General features: G+C 33.1%; 1 protein-coding gene across 1 annotated transcript; it reads right to left on the bottom strand.

Annotated features, from left to right (window-relative positions):
* Nucleotides 1-421: 421 nt before the first annotated feature.
* Nucleotides 422-9,761, bottom strand: LOC126836270 (uncharacterized). Its single transcript, XM_050569526.1, has 3 exons — nt 9,467-9,761; nt 3,969-4,714; nt 422-2,067 (listed from the first exon to the last, which is right to left on the bottom strand). The coding sequence occupies exons 2-3, from the start codon at nt 4,710-4,712 to the stop codon at nt 967-969; spliced, it is 1,845 nt and encodes a 614-aa protein (XP_050425483.1). The 5' UTR covers nt 4,713-4,714; nt 9,467-9,761; the 3' UTR covers nt 422-966.
* Nucleotides 9,762-21,200: the final 11,439 nt, after the last annotated feature.

The raw sequence follows: 21,200 nt of genomic DNA, 5'->3' as shown, positions 1-21,200 counted from the left end.
AGGATTTAGTTTTATATATGTAAACCTAATACCTTTATACATACTATTATAAATGATTGTTATCTATACGACGTTAATTATTTTATATTGTTCTACTGCCTTAGCTGTCTCTACTTGTTTTTAAAACAATAATTTGAATACTAATTTATACACGCGGAAGTAATAGTGTTGTTATTTATTTGAATGCGTAAGTTATCTCTACATTTTTTTTTAATAATCAATAATTGTAAATTTATTTATGTGAAATCTTCAGGAATACAGATCTAAGACTACAGATATGTATTTTTATTATTTAAAATTAAAAAAAACTCCTTGAAAAAAAAATATATATAGGTATGTATGTATGGTTTATTCCCTTATGTATTCATCTATCAATATGACCAAAGAAGGAGATGTATCTAGCAAAAAAAAAAAGGTCAACTTTAAGTTTGTCACATGTTTTAATATTTATATGTACAAAATTATATACCTAGTCGTATCATGTAAGGCTTAAAAATACATTTAAAGTGACCTTTGCGAAATTAATTATTTTAATATAATATGTTGTGGGACGAATAAATAGATATTTTACAATCGATAATAATTATAGGTACAGGAAACGTACCTACGACAATACTTGAAACAATCCGTACGTTAAACGTTGAGCAATGACTTGGTTTACCGTTCAAGTCTTTTACGACACAACCCAGTATAATGTGTAATGTATAATACGAAATACACTAGGCACGCGTATTCTGGCAAAATCATAAAAAATTATATAAATAGTAGTGGCGTAAGTATATAAAAAAAAAGTAAATATAATAATAAAACGGTCGTACGTTTTGTCCAGCGGTGTTTTTCGTGGGACATCCGCAAGTTACGTTGTTATATACAAAAAAAAAAAAAAACAATTGACAGTAATAAAAATAATTATAAATTATAATAAATAATTTTTTTTTTTGTATTGACACCACGTCAGCTACTTTTCTAAGCTGTCATGCCGTTGATTTTGGACGCGTTGTACGGGAATTGACGGGGTGCGTGGCTGTTGGTCGACGGCCACTGTTGTTCCACTGACATGACGGACCCGACTGTCTCACTGCCGGCCATGATCTCGTCGTCTCCTTCGTCCGCGTACTCTTGATTACTCCTCCTCGACGAGTACGAGCCTTCGTACAGCGGAATCGACTTTTGCACTTGCACGTCGTCTTCGGACGATTTCTTGTCCGCCTCAGCCGCCAAAGATTTGGCCTGCGGTTGTCCGGCTTCTATGTTGTTGTTGGCCGCCGACTCGGCGATCTGCGCCAAAACGCCGGCAGTCTGTTCGTTGCCCACGGCCGTGTAATACTGATCCTTGATGCTCTCGAAGTTCTGTTGGTCTCGCCGGATCTCCTGATCTTCCTTGGCCGGTTCCTGTGCCTCCGACGACGGGCTCCTCGGCTCGTAGTCCTTTTCCGTCTGGATTTGATTCTGTCTTTGGTCCGAGTACTGTTGTTGTTCTTGAAGATATTGTTCCGGTTGTTGCTGCGGCTGCTGCTGCTGTTGCTGTTGTTCTTGGTACTGCTCGGGCTGTTGTTCAGCAGCGTAAACGTTTCCCGATTGTTGCGGGTACTGTTCTTGGTTCGCGTACGACTGTTGGATGGTCTGGTACTGTTGTGCGTCCGACACGGCCGGATATTGTTGTTGGTAGTGCATCTGTACGGGCTGCGGTTGGTATTGCAACGGCGCGGCGGCGGCGACTTGCGAGTACTGCAATTGGACGTTTTGCGGTTGGTATTGCAACTCCAAAGGTTGTTGCGGCATGGCGTAAACTACCGGTTGCGGGACCATGTAAGCCGTTTGTTGTACAACCGAACTCGGATTGCCGTTCAACAGAGAGTACAGCTCTTGCGGCGTCAAAGTGTTGGACTGGTCGACTGACTGTTGTTTTTCTAAATGTTGCTGCAAGGCGATGTCCAACGGTACTTTGCCCGATGGGATCGAGTTGGGATCGGTGGTCGGTGGGATTTTGGACGACGGCACTGTGTCCGGGTCTGGAGCGAAGTACGCTTGTTGGTGTGTTTTGTACGAACTCGGGTCTTCGGTCACCTGAAATTGTTTAAGCATAACAATTAGCATTGAACTATTGCAAAAGCAATAATACTGCGATTAGCATTGCAATTAATGTAATAAGTTAAGTTTTATCGGGAAATCGTCTAAAAATTGGACACCGACAGCGATTGGCAAATTAAACACATTAAAATGTCATTACGGTATCATTTTTTTCACTAAATAATAGACATTTTCGCGGTCGTAAATTGAAATTGTATTTATTTTTAAATGAATTGTAGATGACATTACGCGTGTTAAGTGAAACGTGTTATATACCATGTTATTGTTTGTATAATATTTCGATATTGCATTATACGAATAGTAAAGTGTTATTGAAAGAATTTTGTTTTATACACAATTTGTGTATAGAGTATGTAATAGTTCCTTTAATGTCCATAGCAGTTTGAATGTACTGTAACCGGTGTTCCTACCGTTTCCATTATATAAACTGGTATTGTTAAATCGAAGATGACACCCTAGGACAATGGTAAAATATATAGATGATACAAGAAGGCATATATTATGATAATAATGTGAGTAGTAATACATATTAAGTAAGAATAATAAATAAATGCAGTTGTGTGTTATGTGTATGGAAAGTATCCTATGTAGATACACAAGTACAGATGGACACCAGATGGACACCATAATATACCCGAATATATAATATACACGAGGGTCTTTTGATGTTTTGACACCTCGTGTAATGTGTATCTAATTAGTAATGACTAATAAAATTATTAACTGACCGAATTTTTAAACGAACAAATTACTAAACGATGTTGATAGTCGTTATATATATAATTGATATGATAAAAAAAACTAGGTGTTTTGCATTTATGTAATACTGTTTTCAAGTACTCTTCTAACTTCTCGATCTCCCTTCCAGAAAAAACAGAACAACTGATTACATTTTAGTTTTGTGTTACACAAAAATATTAGACACATCGATAAGAAAATTATTCTAAAATATCGGATTAAAACTTCTTTATCTGGGATTTACAGTCCATAATATTATGTACCCTGAATCAGTTCAAAAGGCCACCTTATAATATGTAGATAGCGACGAATTTTTAAATTAGCGTCATGGTAATAATATTTCACAAAAACTTGCGGTTTTAATTTACAGTTAAAAGCTTAACTTTGTAAATATTTATGTAGGGTTGTTTTTTTCGGGCAACATTAAGCGTACAATGAGCCGAGTCGTCCAAGTCACCTTAACTGAAACCCGAAGATTTGTCCATCCAAGGTAAGTACAGATGTTTAGTAACAACTAACACTGAAATACCGTTGTCAAGATTTACAATTGCGGGATTCACGTAACTCGCGTACCATCATGATATCTATATGTGTATTTTGTCATTGGCGTGTGTTGCCGTTTCAAGAATTCCACATTGATGAGCCAACACGTAATCCGTCTAGGTCTCTTTCAGTATTATACATTATTATTATTTCGTGTAAAACCTTATTTATTTATCGATCAATCGCCGCTACCTTTCTCTCGGTTACAATAGTAAACACAATGTAATGACACTGACATCGTTCTCGTGGTCTATCGTTTTTATATTATTGTTATGTACTGTAAGATTTCCGTTTCGACTTGTCGTTATATTGTGCTTCACCATTTTTTTTTACACGGTACGTTTGAGATCCGAGAGAAAGCAATAGTTTTCGATAAACGTCTTGTTTTTGTATAATAAACTGTAATTTAGGCTGGACGCAAAAAAAAAAAATGATACAGTCTCATCGATGAATTCTAAGTAATCGCGATGAGACGTTTGGCGGTTTGCCATATTATTAAGTACCGTTTGCACGCGATCATTTTGTTTTGTTCGTAGGCTAATAATAATAATCATCATCATATGATAAATTAAATATTAACTAGGCGGTTACGTTACCTGGTAGGTTTGTTTGTCGTCGGTTATGGAATTGTCCAACGGCTGAACGTACTGTGGCACTTGGTAGTGTTGCACATGTGGTCGTTGCGCTCTGTACAGCTGTTCCTCGAAGTCGGCCGGCCTGTCTGCAGGGTTTAGGTTGGGCGCCGGTATGGTCTTGATCGGACCGCTTTCACCGTCGCTGTTAATTATGTACGACGACGATCCCCGGACGGGCTTCTCCGGCAACGGTGCCGGGGGCGACGGGGCCGGTATGGAAGCTAAAGCGGCCGGGTTGCTGGGAAGGGCTACGGGGAAACGCTGGAATTCCGGAACGGGCGCCTGGGGTTTGGGCACGTAGTTGTTGACGATTTTCGAGCTAGGCCTCGGCGGGTATCGCGGAGGACCTTCGGCGAACTGGTAGGGTTTCGACTGGAACTGCGGTCCCGGTCTCAGGTTGGGAGCAAACGACGGAAGTTTGCTGAGCGGCGGGTAAGACGACTTGAGCGGCGGAGGGAACTTGGCGAAATGCGGTGGTTGCGGAGGAGGTCCGCGAAAACCCGGTGGCGCCGAATGAGGGTTGAACTTTGAGTAGAACTCGTTCTTACCGAACGGACCGCCGGGATACTTGGCCGGGATAGGACCTCCACTGGGCGGTGGTCTGTACTTGTGTTGTGGTGGCCCGAAGTTGGGCGGCGGCTGTACGCCAAACGTTACGTTGACGGTCACCGCAGCCAACACAAGGGCGATGGCCGCTAACTTCATGTCTGAAAAAGAAAATCTACCGTTACATTTACCGAAAAGCAATGTTTTTTTTCTTTCCATACACACACACAAATTATTAAGTAATATCACCCGTCGACAAAACTTTCAGCACGGACGGAATTATTTTTAAAGTTCTGTTTTAATATTATTTTTGTGTTATTTGATACAGGTGACAATTATACACGTTTCTAAATCAATTTACTCGTTTCATGTTAAGACTAACGATATTATACCAACACCATGCGTAACAATTTATGCTTCGTTATACAGCTAGCATTAAAACAGTGCTATCAACATAATGTTTCAGAACCCTTAACTTGTCAATACCAATGTTTATACCGACACTAACTTTGAAATCGGAATCTGAGCACGCCGTTACCTACCCTTCGAGTCATTAGCCGCCTCGAGGCTCTAACTATGCTACACTAGTGTAGACGCGTGTACAAGTCATTTTTATAATTATTATTATTAAACACTACGGAATGTGCGTTTTATCAAGACGAGCCCATCCTCGGACGTTTCGAAGAAAGCCGGTGACCAGTCCAAGAGGTTTTCGCCTTGGCTTTCAAGTGAAAGTCAAAGCGGCAGGCACGGATAAAATGATTGACGATTGAAGAACTCGATCGGAAAGGCAATATATATATATATATATATACACACACACTAGTGTAGTATTGTAGCGGTGGACTGTCCAGACGACGTTTTACAGTGAAATTGCATATTATACGCGAAATACGACCGCGCGTCTGTAGGTATAGTGTTTCGGGTGCAACCGGAAAGAAAGTGGTTTAATATAATTACTGTAGGACGTTCGGTTTTAGATGGTTGTTTTATCCGGTTTATCTAAACGACAAACACACACATGCACACGCACACACACACTGACAAGAAAGTCGATCGACTGCTTTCGCTTACTAATCGGATCCACTGAACCGTAGGGGAAAAATATGTCGCCGGCCATCTACCACAGTGGAACATTGCGGCGCGATTAATATTACAATATTAAGATGCACGATAAACGGTTTTACATGTCTTTGGACGAGTTTAATTGTAATACATAAGTATATAATAATGATGTCATCGTCGGGGTCGTGAAAATATATTAACATATCAAACCAAAGAATACTTTTGAAATCTTTATGTATAGCTTTTCGTTACGTATAATTTGTTTTATTATTATTCAAAATACTCTAGAAAAAAAAATTAAACAAATAACCAGAATCGTAAAGGTCGAATCAGTGTATTAATATTATTTTATCGGTACATTATAAGATCCAGTTTCGAAGACGCTCATTTAAATGGCATCGTTATTAATTATCATATAAACAGCCGCCGCGCCATCGATATTATACATATTTTGTATTAGCCAAGAGTTGAGTGTTAGTAAGACCGGCCAGTGTACACAACGTAGTAAAAATCAAGGTGCAATGACTTTGTAATTAGATTAGTAGTAATTATCGCCGCAAGTAATTGATAATATTGTCATTAAATATCACGAAATTAGATACGGTTTGTTTAGTTAAATCGAGTAGTATTAGAAAATAATCGCGTATTTAAGTGTTGTTCTAATTAATGTTAGAAATGTGTTTATTTTAGCACGTCGAACGCCGTTACAAATTAATACCACATACGATTTTCGTGCGCCTGGAGTTGCATTTGAAATGTGTTTTTTTTATTGGATATAGGTATTACTTATTCGAGTATCTAAAATATGATTTATGACATTTTTGAAGTACCACAATCCAGTTTGATGTAGTTAAACAAAAAATACTGGTTTGAAAGTTTTAATGGAGAGTTATGAAAAATATTATACCCGACTTGACGTTCTAATGGCCTTCCGCCTTAGGCAATATAATAGATTTGTTTAGAGGCGCCGAAATTCCAATTTTCAAATTTTACAGTTACAATTTTCAATTATAGCTAATACAGTTGACTTTATCTTTGTAAACACACTTCGGGGGATTGGAACGTATCCGATAGTATTTAAAAAATAACCGCCCTTACCTAGTGCATAAACCTACAATAGTATTTAGTTATTGCTAACGAATACGGGTTTATAGTTGGTTCTTAGTACTCGGTTTTCTATACGTGTGATGCACGGCGGCCATTAGTTATTATAGAAATAACCAATTATTTACATTACCGCTGTCGTATCTTAAAACTTTTCATTTCAATTGCAGTCAATTCATTTTTTTATTATTTTTTATTGAATATAATACACCGTACGTGATCCAATACTACTTACAAAATGAACAATAACAAAACGGTTACAGGAAAAAAATAACTATACAAATACAATGGTTAAAGTACACTTAAAACCCCGTATGCGCCATTTGGACTGTAACAACTATTTAAAGTTCAAAAAAAGGAACAGCAACGACTCGGTCGTGTCCATTTAATGAGCACATTGAAATAGTAGCACGCGGCGCACGTGTGAAAATGTTTATGAACCCGGTAATGATATTCTGGGAAAATGTAAACAATAATTAGTATTCGGAAGTCATAAGGGCCATTCAACCATATTGAAACACCAAGTGTACATAGATACAAATTTGTTTCATTTAAAAAAGAAAAAAGAAAGCGGTCACAAACGATACTATAATTTTTGGACACCACTTATATTGTACAGTAACCGATGCGATGGTCAGCGGAACAGACAAGCATTGTTAAAAACTGTTATTAGTACATTTATCAAGGCTATAATTTATAAAATTTATAGCCTTGCTGATGACTTCCTCAATGTGATTATTAGATTAACAAAGTGTTAAACAAATAGAATACACGCATGATTTGAATTTTTTTTTTATGTATGTATTAAGTTTCAAAACATCTGTTTACCTTAAAGCTCCATAATCTATTGATAATCGAATTATGACTAACAACGATACCATTAAATTCGGCATGATTTCTAGTTCAATATTCATTAATTATAACACACTTACTTATGGTTCACGATGAGAAAAAAAAAATTAAATCAACTATAATATTGTAATAAAATTTACTATACTACATGTGTAAAACGACTTTACCTATGTCGGATTTCTATCTGATTTACATAGTTTTTTTTTTATTAAAGAATGTGTAGTATTATTTATTTATATTTAATTACAAATTAATTTATGTGTAACTAAGTTAATAATGCCGAATTGGAATTCAACAATATTAATTATAATTTATAACCATTGCTTTTCTACTCCTTTACTCACCGTACTGGTTCTTCTTAACCGTTTCAATTATAATTTTATGGGTCGTAATATATTCTGTAATGTTGATGTTAACGTTAAACTACATAATTGTAAGTAACAAAGTTAATTAAAAAATAAAACTATGTTTTTTGCTATAACTTATCTTTTAGTATATTTCGTCATTTTTAACATTATATATCTTTAAATGCAAACGTATATTTTCCATATTATTTTAGTTTTATCTTTATCACCCATATCATATTTATTTTGACTATCGACTAGCTTAGTTACATTTAATAAATTAGTCTATGTCGATGGCAGTGAATAGGAATAAAAAGTGCATATTGTTATTGTGAATTAATAATGCATCTTACATATATTATCGTCTTATTCTTAATTTACAAAAAACGGGGAAGATTCAATTTGTTTACTGGTATTATAACAATTTAAACTTTTAAACGTTTTCCTGTAAAATTATAAAAAAAAATGCACTTTTAATAGCTGTGCGCTATGTCAACGATATATTTTTCTCAACGAGAGTTCGAGAAACTAACTTAATGAGAGTGTAGTTAGTTTTAAAATTAGATAATGACAGTGACCCGTTAGAAAATAGTAACCATTACTGTTGAGGATCATACCAAATGATGGTTTCAATACTATGAGAGGTCTGGTATATACTGAAGTAGAGAAATCAACCCATATCGTAGTTGGACCGTTGTAATAATCTCAGTCATAGCATCTACTGCACATCTACGGTTTGTCTAGAAGACTAGGGTGGGCTGTTGGTCGTAAGCATCTCTTTGGAGGACGTCACTGGTGCTTAAATGACCGAGACGAGCTTGACACGATTAGTTATATTTTAATTATTTAGAGTTCGGATTTATGGAACATTTGCGTTTTAATGTGTTCGTTAATGGCAAACGTGATTAAACGACGAGTTGTTGAACCCGGAAATCCACATTGTAGAACGAGGCGAGACGTCCGAACGAATTGGTCGCCAAGGTGTTTACCACTAAGGCCGTAAATGATCGTGTACAGTTAGAATACATAATTATCACGAAGAGAGAAGGCGCGACGCTTGAAATTCAGTCAGTGTCGCATAGTTTATAAATGTTTTTTGCACCGGACCTTGTCCTCGATGTATAAAATATAACCCACAAAACTTGATTTACGGACCTGAACTTTTAGGCGGCCAATTAACGCTGAGTTATCGTGCTAAATCTTTGCGTTTAATGATCGTTATAAATCGACTTTACCAATGTTGTAGCATGTGTCTTGTTACGTGCGTGACAGACATTATCATTGATTTGAAAATACACAGACAAGCGGTTTTATACACAAGAACGGCCACCGATTTTATCCGGGATTCCCGCCGTCGGCAGAGGTACCCTCATCATGGTTTACGGTCATGCCAGTCCATTAACTATGGCGAGGGGTGTGAATTCCTGTGTTGACGGCGAAGATCGGTAGCTGTTTTTGGGTATGTGTATACTATCAAAGACATCATAAGCCGTATGGGTTTTCTGTTACCAATACATATAAAAGTAAAAATTATAAGTCTGTACTTACTAGTATGAAACGTTAGACGTTGAACGCCGTTGACTCGAAAACGAAACGACGGCACTACACTTGCGCGCACGATTTTTGGTGTCACGCACCAGAAGGGTACCGGTACTGTTTTCGACTTTAGTAAGTACAACGAGTAATAATACCGTGTAATTGCGGTATAAGTAATAACTTGGCGGGAACCAGCATGTACGGCTCGCTGTCCGCGTGATATTCTATATAAGAAGCAGACGAAGATGGCACAAGCCGGGCGCGCACACGAACCAAGGTCACGTCGGACACGAATGATATTCGGGTCACAGTCTCACCAATATTTATAAGTTCCTGTCCGCTCTCTTTCCGTTTCTCCCGCCCCTTTCATCGTGCCGCCGCAAGAGCCCGGCAACAGCAGGTCGGCGGACTCGACCGTGGCCATGGTAGGTATAGCATACTATAGGTAAACAGGTAACCGCGATCTACCGGCCGGTAGGCAATACGAAATCTTCCACCGGTTATGGACGCACTCGAACAGCACAAACGACCGGGATGTCACATATTTTGTTTTTACAACTTTCCTTGTCATACCTACCTATATGTGTATGCTTACACAAATAAAAACTATAATAATATCATCATCATCGTTGAATATACCACGGCTTTCCATACCGCCAAGGCTACGCTGTTATCTGGTACCGATCCCGGACGATAACGCGCTGAAACCGCATAATCTCGCCACACTTAAAATATTATAAATAATTATTTCCCATAATATAATTCCCGTATCGGCGGTCAAAGTCAGTGAAATTCATACGTAAACACCGTGAAAGCGAATCCGATTCTCACGTATGGTGTACTAGCTGTCCGTGTACTCACGGCTTTGCCCGGGTTAATAAATAACATTTCAACAAATTATCATCCCCGGCGTCCAACGTCATACCCTCCCCTCATAATATATAATAGGTTATAAAACCCGGTCACAAATCATATTATCTATAAACTAAAAACGAAAACGTGTTTTCGTATCGTCCCAGGCATATTATGCCAGTTAGGTACAGTACTACAACTGTCAGTAAATAAATCAAAATATGATGTATCAGTAAATCAGTTACTTACTTTAGACAGGATACAGTATCAGGAGAGGATCGATTCATCTGAAGTTCATCAGGCTACAACTAAGTATACTTTACCTTTACACTATGTAGATATATATTTATTTATTTATTATAGGTACTATCATTACAATAAAGTGTTTTCACTGAAATATTTAAATGTTCTGACTCTCATTAACCGAACCTTCGAACCTAGAAACGGGATTTTCGAGGTATATTTAGGATGATATAACTGTAAGGGTAAAAAATGTCGATGAATAAGAAGAGAGAGAAAAAAAGAGGGAATGAGGAAAGTATAGAATTAAGAAAAAAGAGGTTAAAATGTATAATACTTGATTTATAATACATAGAGGACGTGCTTATCAAAAGCTTACCATTGCGTTATTTAATTATCATATAAAAATAGAACTTCCTTAAAAAAAAAACAATCAATAGTTATGAAGTTAAAAAAATTATAATATTTAGATAACTTTATTTAACTTTAACATTTTATCACTACTATGTGCTTAGTAAATTAAACAGATTATTTGGTTATCTCACTTATTTCAATTGTTTGTCAAAAAATACTATATAATATAGAGGAAAACAATTATTTAAACTGTCATTAAGTGATTGTCACATATGTAACTTAAATAAAAAATGAAGCGGTGTTTGCTACAACATGGTGTTTTCTTAAAAAAAAAATTGCAATCATAGTAATACTATAATTATAGTAACTAAATAAATATTCTTCACCTATATTCAACTTATCTCGGTGTCCTTAAACTACGACTGATAAAGAGGCACAAGAGTGTTCCGACTTGTATCAACTTACAACTAATATAAATTCGGATATGAAATGGTATAATCACTGAATAATAGTTAATAAAAAATATAGAATACTATTACTAGTTGATAGTATATTACTGATACTTCGTAATTTGCGCCAATAATTTGTTATTGTTGTCCTGGTTACACCAGTCAAAACTTACCTAATATTGTTAGACATGACTGAAAACCTAGTTAGAGTTGTTCAATAGAAGCGGTATTTACCTAATGGCCGGGAGAGGGAGCAGTATTCGATAATGTGATTGAGTTATTTTTTAGGTGTTTTTTATCGTTTTTACTATGACGTGATTTTGGCATTCAATATCACCGGCAAAACTGGTTCGTCGGTATTAGTGACCAGTGGAAGACGCTTGGCTACCACGTGAAAGCTCCTATCATACAAGGTGGGGCCAGATCCGCTCGAGAGGAAAATATGTGTTAACTGGTATCTATAAACGAAAATAACAATAATAATATCTGTAAAAGGTCATTGGCGAGAGTGCCGTTATGGACCAAAAAGAAATTTTTTTCAGTCGAATCAGCTGTATAATTTGTGTATCAAGTTTTTGCGTTGGCCGGTGACATTATATGCTGCTTGGAAATTGAAATGTGTATGCTATTGAATTTATTAGAAAATAATCGATAATAAACGTCTGTATCTGTGGAAAGTGAGAGTGGCCTTAGTATTTTATTTTTACATATTTTATAGTAATTCTCATTGAATGTCGCGGTATTTGTATTTGACAATATACCAGTGTGTTACTCAGCTAAAACGCAGCGGGCATTAGATTTATATTCACTATTAAGTTTTCTATAAGCTATTATGGAATCAAAGCGATCAATTATATACCTTCAGTCTTAGTAAGATACTGAGAACACTTAGGGATTCGCGTTCATTTATAAATGTTAGCAATGAAAATTTAAGTACTCATCCGGTTAACTTTAATAATTTTTTATGTCTGCATATAAGACTCTCGCTGTAGTTCGGAACTATATAATTATGCTGTAAGAGGCTTCTAAAATATTTTTCGACGAGTAAGAGTGTGTTTCTATATTAGGATTTAATACTTCAGTAGTTTCATGTCATAAGGTGGCGAGTGCTTTTAGAGTTTTCCTCTATTGCCTGTCGAATAGTACTTATTGTAAAACAATTTGATTTATACTTTATAATTTGTGTTTTCAAAGCGGTAAAGGTTTTGGTTATCGAATGAGGCCGGTGGGCATATAGTTGTGATTTGTGAATGTAGTGAGAAAGTTGCTCAATCCGCTTAATTTTGTTCTTTAGACCAAATGTTTAAGTATATTTTCAACACTAATATTTCGTTGTTACAAATTCCTGTATATATTAAAATATAGTACAAACATTACTTTAGGTATCAATTAAGTCACGTTAGGTATTTATGTTGAATTAAGCATAATTTACTAAACATTTTAAATGGTCGATCATCAGTTTTGAATAATTGTTTTTATAGTCATTAACGTTTGCTAATAGATCACTCTGTAGATAGTAAATGATAAATAATAATCTTGTTTTTTTTACACGACAAGGAATCTTCTAAATTAAATAAAATAATAATATTTTAAGTTAACGTTTGTTATCATATTAAACAAATTTTATGGCAAGCAATACATCGCTTGTTATGAAAGAAAATGTTTTTTTTTTATAAAAAGAAGAACTTTTTGCTACTAATTCGATTTATTAGGACTATTTCAATTCAAATCAGATTAACATAAATGGCATAAATCTACTTTCTAGAATGTATAAAAAAACTCGGTATAAAAAAAATACAAAACTATTTTTTACACCCTTCACTTAAAATACCATATGTAGAAAGCGATAAATATATGGCTGTAGATAGCTATTAATCACTTTTAAACGTAGCTATACTAGACATTATTGGCATTTATGTATATTAACAATAATTATTTGATCATTGATAGTAACGATCATAATTAATAATATAATCTAATTTACAAGTTCAAAGTATCATTTGTATTATGTAACTAGTACGTGTGATATGTTCTTGTGTTTATAAGCTTATTTTTTCACACAATTCATTAACTTTTCTGAAAATTGTTCTATTTACTGGCACTTCAAATCGTCAATTCAAAATGCATTTTTAAAATGTTTTTCGATTTCTTCGCATAATATCAAAATTAAAAAATAAATTCAACATTTCCAAACGGACAACTGTGATGTACGAAGAGAGCATTTTTACAGTGTACTTTCTCAATGATATATTTGTTTGCATTGGAAATGAATCCCACCTAATTCATATCAAGTAGTAACGTTCAGATTTTTTTTTTAGTCTTTGAAGTGTTGATGTATTGATGTTTTCTAATTCCAATTTTTATGACTCGTCGAAAACTATAAAAGGAAAACGTTATGTGCGATGATCTCACAAAGAATGTCTCTACACGTCTATAACCATATTTTACTAACAAAACGTTTTATTCTTGGCATATAACTTGGAATACGAAAATGGCGCTGTCCTATGACTTATCTAACTTAATATTTAAAAATGTTGGAGGTTAATGACTAATGAGTATCTATGTATACGGTTACGGGATACTATGTGCACTTATAATATTTACAGTGTATCTATCCCACACATTTAAAAGTATATATATTTTCTAATTGATTTTTTGAGGTTTGCAGGAACATACAATACATTTTATAAGTATATTGAATTATTATTAAATTTATAAAAAAAATATGGGAAATACGATTGAAAAGTTTGGGTTATTAATATTGTTTTTCCCGTTAAAAACACAAGTTAAAAAATAGTATGGCAATAATTATTATAAACAAATATAATTTTCAATGAAATATTATCAGAATGTTTTTTTAAAAACCTTATGTGATTGCTGGATGGTATATAGTATTGTTTGTATAATTATTATTATTGTTGGAGTTGCATAGATATTACTGGGCAACTGACTATGGGCTCGTTTTGAAACATACTATTACAGGTTATCCATGTACTTCAATATGCATTATATCATTAGATGCCTTGTAATACAGTTGTATACAAGGAAATGGATTAACGAACGTTTTGGTTGTCGGTTTGGTCTGAAGAATTCTTTTGAATTTGTAGAAAACGACGTATGCATATAGGTGGCAGTGCCTCTTTGGGCTATGGCAAACATTACAAGGCACATAATAATATGTAACATTATCCGCTAACAGCCGTCTAGCCGAAAGTAATTTTATACCATAAATGGTAGGATATTATAATAGTGATTTTAAAGCGTCACGATATAATTGACAAAATATCTGATAGGTATTATTATGTTACGTTTCTTCGGTCGACCGAGCTACATCAATTAAACTAAAAAAATACACATATAGATAAATAGGTTACTCTAATTTGAATTTGAAAAAAACAATTTTTATAGTCCAATTAACATTTAATTAAATCCTATGTAGTCGCTAATTGAATAAGAACAATTATAGTTCATAATATAGTATTAACTGTATTAATCATTTAATGTTCTTAATTGTGTTCGATTAAACTTCTTTGTTTTATTAATTCCGATATAATATTACTTACGTACTACATTATTATAACAAAAGGTCCTCAACATAATTTTAAAATAAAATAATAATAAAAACCCTTAACCATAAAAATTATATACTCTCCGCGAATACGTCGTATTTCGGAAACAATGTTGTCATCTTCAGCGCTCACGACAGACTGAGTGAAATTTATTCGATTAACCTTTTCATTACTCACCGTTAAACTTATTTAATCATCCAATAGGTACTCGTCATATATGGCCACTGACCGAACGCTGAATCAAATTATTTTTTGAAATTCATATTTAATAGTATCCAAGAGCAAATGTTTGCACATCGACCGCGTCCAAACCGTACTAAACTCCCCAGGTGATTTGGTTTAGCCTAGAACACTGAAATTTAAGAGACATAAAGAAATAACTGTACAATATTATAGTTTGTTACAAAGGTAACCCAATTGACAGGCACAAAGTTTGTAGTACCTACACAAAGAACAGTTTAATTTATACAGATTAATAAAAAACACACAATAGTATAGGTTCGGAACGAGCGCAAAATAGTACAATATAGGGTGATCAACTTATGAACCACTCAATATCTCACTGGGTTTAATTAATAATTTAATTTTTTTTCTCCATAATGTTTGTTTACAATTTAATCTAACTTTCTCACAATTTGTTTTTGTTTTTAACCCCTCTCAACTTAGTTTTTTTGATAGCAACTTTTTAAATTATATTTCATTAACTTTTTTAATTGAGAATAGTGTTCTAAAAATTTTGACTGGCCGATAACCAGTTTTGGATAACTATTTTTAAAGTTATAAGATTTTAAAAGTTAGGATGGGGGGAAGTGCGGTTGGGAAAGGGCACAGATAAAAATAATACTACACTCTACCTTTTCTCTTGTCCTGAACTTGAAATTTCAATAACTTCAAAAAAAGTTATCCAAAACTGGTTATCGACCAGCCAAAATTTGTAGTACATTATTCTCAATTTAAAAACTAATAAAATTTATGCGTTACCATTTAAGTTTCAAAAGTTGGTATCAAAAAAACTAAATTTGGGGGAAGTAAAAACAAAAAAAATGGTGAAAAATTGAGATCACATTGCATAAAAACCCTATGTAAAGGTAAAATGTAATTATTTATTAAACCCAGTGAGATATTGAGTGGTTCACGATAAATTGATCACCCTGTATATAATTTCTTAGTATCAACTGGGGAAGTGCCTTAAGTAATAGAAATAATTATGATTTTCGAAATGTTCGAAATGTAACAATTTTAAGCTCCGTTACACACACGTTTTTCATTTAGCCTACATAATATATTGTTTCGTTTTATAAATGTGATTTTCTTGGTTCTAATATCACTAAAAAAATTATTATCGATCAAACGATTTTAAAATAATTTTTTGATTTATGCATTATTTTGAAATCAGAATTATAAAAGTTCAACCGTTGAGTGATGAGTAAAAAAAATGATTAGGTTAAATTTATGACAAAACTATAATTTGTTACTTAACACGAATGTGAAATTGTATTCTGGTTGTATTTTAACAGTGATTATACATTGCTGCGTGTACATAAAATATACAACAGATCATTTGTAATCTTATTACTTTCGGTGTCTGTATTTTTGTACACAATGCATGTTTTAGTTGATTAAATACATGTATTAGAATGAATACATTTAGTAATGTTTATAAGAAAAACAGTAATTTAGAGAAAGGAATTACAGTACAAGAATTTACCACAGTTTTTAGTTTCGCGACTTTAACAGATTGCATAATATATTAGGTATAGCGTAGTGCCTATTATTTATAGATGTTACTTATCTAAGCCGGTGTTTCTAATGATACTCTATCATAAGTTATATGACTTGTGTTATACCTTATTTTTAATTTATAAGGCGTATATACTTTAATGGGACAAGATATATTATACAAAATGAATTACGGTACTAACGGAATGGAAACTAAATATTATCATATAAATTGTCATGTAACGTGTTTATTTACAAAAAGTAGTTCATATAAATTAACGAAGTAATTCAACCTGGCTTCAAAAGAGGATATTTTTAAATATTAAAACTGGACCGATGGACAGAAAACAAGAAATAGAAATAAATAACTGAACCATTTTAGTTTTGAGTAAAATAATTAAACTTATAAGTGTTTCATAATGAAATACAGTATAATATAATATGAGCTTAAATAAAGCTTAAAATATCGTAGTCACGCGTGTGGAAACTGTATACATATATTTTTATCTGGAAAAGACGATGCTGAAAAAGTGGCAACACAATGTTGAGATGGTTAATAAACACTATTTTCATCGATAATATTATTTTTTTTATATAAGTTTAGTTATTTTAACTTAAAAAATGTTAAGTTGTCATTTATACAACCATTTTTTTTGTAGGTATAACCAACTGTTTTTTTTTTGTTTAGTCGAAGTGTTTTTAAATTATAAAATCTTATAATAAGTTATCAAATTTTTTATTTTTTTGTCGTGAATACCTTGCATAAAAAATATGTACGTGGACATATTATACTCGATGTATTTTTCTCTGACCTTTTGCTATTATGGTTGCTGAACAATTAAAGGTAAAAACAATTAATTTAAAATTTTATCAATGAAACAATACTTAAAATGATGTGCAATTTTCTCGATATTATGATTTGAACGGTAAAAATAATTATGAACATTTTTTTATTTTTAAAGATTTTTTTATAAGTTGCAAGTTTCAAGTTTTTTACCAGCAAATTCCTGATATTTTTTTCTCCTCACAAAAAAAAGAAGAAAAAATATTTATTAGGAGCCCAAAAAATTAACTAAACATATTTTTAGATCTAAAAAGTTTCAAATGTTAAAATTATACTGACTATTAGGTATATAATAGTAAAAAATCAAACCAAGATAATTTCTCCAGTATGTCAAAAAGGATATTTCGAAAACAATTTTAACACTGTTAAAGTGCGACATAGGTTACAAATTTTAATTGGACAGTGATAAAATATTGCTGTCCTCAAACGACTATCCTAAAAAATGTTGCTATCAAACCATAGCATATAACAGTAAGTAGGCACTCTTCTTATAAATTGTAAAGATTTCTTTTAATAAAGATGATGATATTATCTAGGCTTTTATAATAGGTATAAGTGTTTTAGTAATGGTGGGAGTCCAAAAATCCGAGTTCTTAAAAAAAGTTAAGGAACTAATGCGAGGATAATATTACTCTTAATTTTTAGAAGAAAACTTCTAGCTAAAAAGAGTAGTAGGTTCCAACTATTGAAAGCTGGGTTTCAAACTTTTTTCAGTCTTTCATTTCTAATTAAATATTTGTTAGGCTATTGTTTAAATTTGTAATAATTAGGGAAATCTTCCTTAAAAATGGTATTTGTAATTGTTATTGTTATTAATTAATAACTAAAATATCAAGATTAAAGAAAACCCGCATTTTATAGCAAAACAAACTTTTAATAGTATTGGAATTTTTTTATATTTCAATTATTATGTTATAAAATTATATGTATGGTTGCTGTTTAAAAAAAATGCTGAATACTAACCATATTTAGAAAGCATTCATACGTTTTCGAGATTTATTAATAAACACACTCAGGTGAATGTTGAGTAGCAGTTTATTAGTATTTACGGCGTATTCTTAGGATAACAATTAATATCCATCGATTATTTTTTTAGTTTTGATACGACCCATCAGAAGTAAAATGAGCGTATCATTTTACAAATAATATATTGGCATAGTTATTTAAATGTTGTACGATCAAAATCATTGAATCAATCAATATTTGATTTGGTTTTAATGTTTAAAAATCTATCCAACGATATTTTTTAACTAAAGATCGTTGAATATTCACTCCAAATGTATAAAATTCTTCTATAGGTACTATTTCAAAATACTACATTATCAACTACTGAAATCGTTGTTTAGTAAGGTTGGAAGTTATCCCTACATAAATCGGTTCTTTAAAAAGTAAGTCATATTATTTACACGATTATTTGCGTTTCCGATAGATGTATTTTAACAAATACATATCGTTTATAATGGATTGTAAATGTGCAGATTTTTCTTTCTCCCTCTTAAGCTTTAAACGTACAGCACCAATTTGGGAATTGAACTGGTTGTAATGGATTATGTCAAATAGATCTCGATTTTTCTTGTCAGTCATCACGAGTCGATCGTTGACCAGCAACAATTCCCTTTGGAGTGCTTTTAACTGCGCTGTTTGACTTTTTCTTTTTATAAAGAAATTATCACTATATTGAATTCCGGCACCTCCCACGTACATTATTTGATTGTTGTACGGACCATCAGGTTCTCCTACTTTCGGCTCAGCTTTAGACAGTAGCGCGTTTAAGTTGGACATCATTTTGACGAGTTTGATTTTTTGTTCGGCTTTGATAGACTCCAAGTCGGTCGACTGACTGGCGGCCAACAGAGTGGTTATTTCTTCGTCAACGGACCGGTCGTAACCAGAAACCGTTGCCATCCATCCCCGCAACCGGTCGTTGTCCTCTAAAAGTCTGGTAATTATGTTCCACAGATCCGAATGAATGTCGATCAGCTTGACGGCGATCACACTAAGCACGTCTTCTATTGGCGAACTTGAACTCCAAACGACGAGGTCGTCGAGCACAATATTATTGACGGTTCGATTAGGTGTTTTCGATTTCATACATTTTATATTTAGTTTCTTCATGATTTTTCTGCTGTGCACTACTCGCATATCAAAAGTCTTGTCCACCGTCCGAGCTACCTAACAAAATGTTGATTTTAATTATCATACGACACAGTCAATGTTTATTTTAGTTATTAGAAACTTACATCCTACAATCGGGATGTTAATTTTAGTCTTTAAAAAATGTGTTAACACCCGTTTAGTTAGAAGTAATTTAATTTTACAAGCTTTACTACTTTCTCTAAAGTTAAGACTTGAAAGTACAATAATATCTAAAAAACACTACTTTTACAGCTACGTCATCACGATCTATAGGTTTTGTGTACACCTAATTTGTATGAAAACGGTCACCTTTATATTTATTTAGAAACCGGTTAATCCCCATCAGATAAACTAACGGTTGGTTAGAATCACCATTAGTGTACAATTGAAACAATTTGGTCGGATTTCATGTCATGTATAATAAACTTAAGATATGAGTTGAGTTGTATATTAAAATTGTCTGTACAATTATTATTGATCATATTAAAACATCGACTGATAACAGCTGGTCTATTTAAGTACTTCATAAATAAATTATAAACTAATAAATTGTATGCATTTTTTGGTATTAAAACACAATTACCACATCGTGAACGTCGTCGAAATGTGCCAAAAGCGGTGCAGACACATTTTTTGATATTTCTTTACATTTTTCGTAAGCTTGGTTTAAATCAACGGACGAGGACAAATATGTTTTTTTCTTTATTTCGTATGAATGAAGTCTCGCTTTGAACAATCTGTTCTGCATATTGTGGTCAAATTTCCGTTCACTAATGACTGATCTCAGAGCGAATACCGTAATCTTACTTTTGGATTTATTCTTAGTAAAATGTTCGTTGGCATTTTTGAAAGTTTTCATTTCAGTGTATCAGTCTATGTGTCAAATGTAATTAAATAATTGTATTCACATATTTTTCTTGAGACTTATTTTTAATTTTAAACATGTTTATTTATTGACGTCTAGTACAGTTTGTAGTTAGAGGCAACCAAACAATATTAATATGGTTTATATTTTTGATATTACAAAAAAATATAACCATTACTTTAAAAAAAAAAAATTCGGTTTTTTTCTAACTGGTATTTAGGTAAGCTTTGATGTAAGCTGAGATTTGAGAAGGTATTGTTTTTACAATTACGTGTTTTTATTAAAAGTATATATTTTGTCGAAAATGTTGAGTGTAATTCAATTATTTTTAGAATATTTAAGTATTATATATTTCATTTAATTTATTTCCAACCAATTAAAAATTCATTTTATCTGATGGATTTTATTTTCCCTTAAATCCTTTCCACGAAAGTACTACATCTGACCTGTATTGCAAAGACCATTTTCCGAATCCTTTTCACTTAGTAACATAGGATATTCGAGTCTAAATTAATATTTACCTTAAACATATATATAATACGGTGGTCGTAATTTCGATTTTGTGGAGCGAAGTATAGAAATAGGTTTGAAATGTCAAATAAAAAATGACCTAATTTTTTCAAAATTTTCACTTAAGAATAACAGGCGCTGCACAGGGCCTCAAGATTTGTATTGAAATAACATTGTTATTATTTATTTTCCAATAATTGTTATATTG

Source organism: Adelges cooleyi, unplaced genomic scaffold (genome assembly GCF_023614345.1).
Source record: "Adelges cooleyi isolate 19-005CV unplaced genomic scaffold, UGA_ACOO_1.1 ACOO_flye_CR_arks_rails_tigmint_CR_PRNA_23, whole genome shotgun sequence".
Classification (NCBI taxonomy): Eukaryota; Metazoa; Arthropoda; class Insecta; order Hemiptera; family Adelgidae; genus Adelges; species Adelges cooleyi.
The sequence above is the reverse complement of the archived record's forward strand: the minus strand, read 5'-3'. Positions and strand labels throughout refer to the sequence as shown.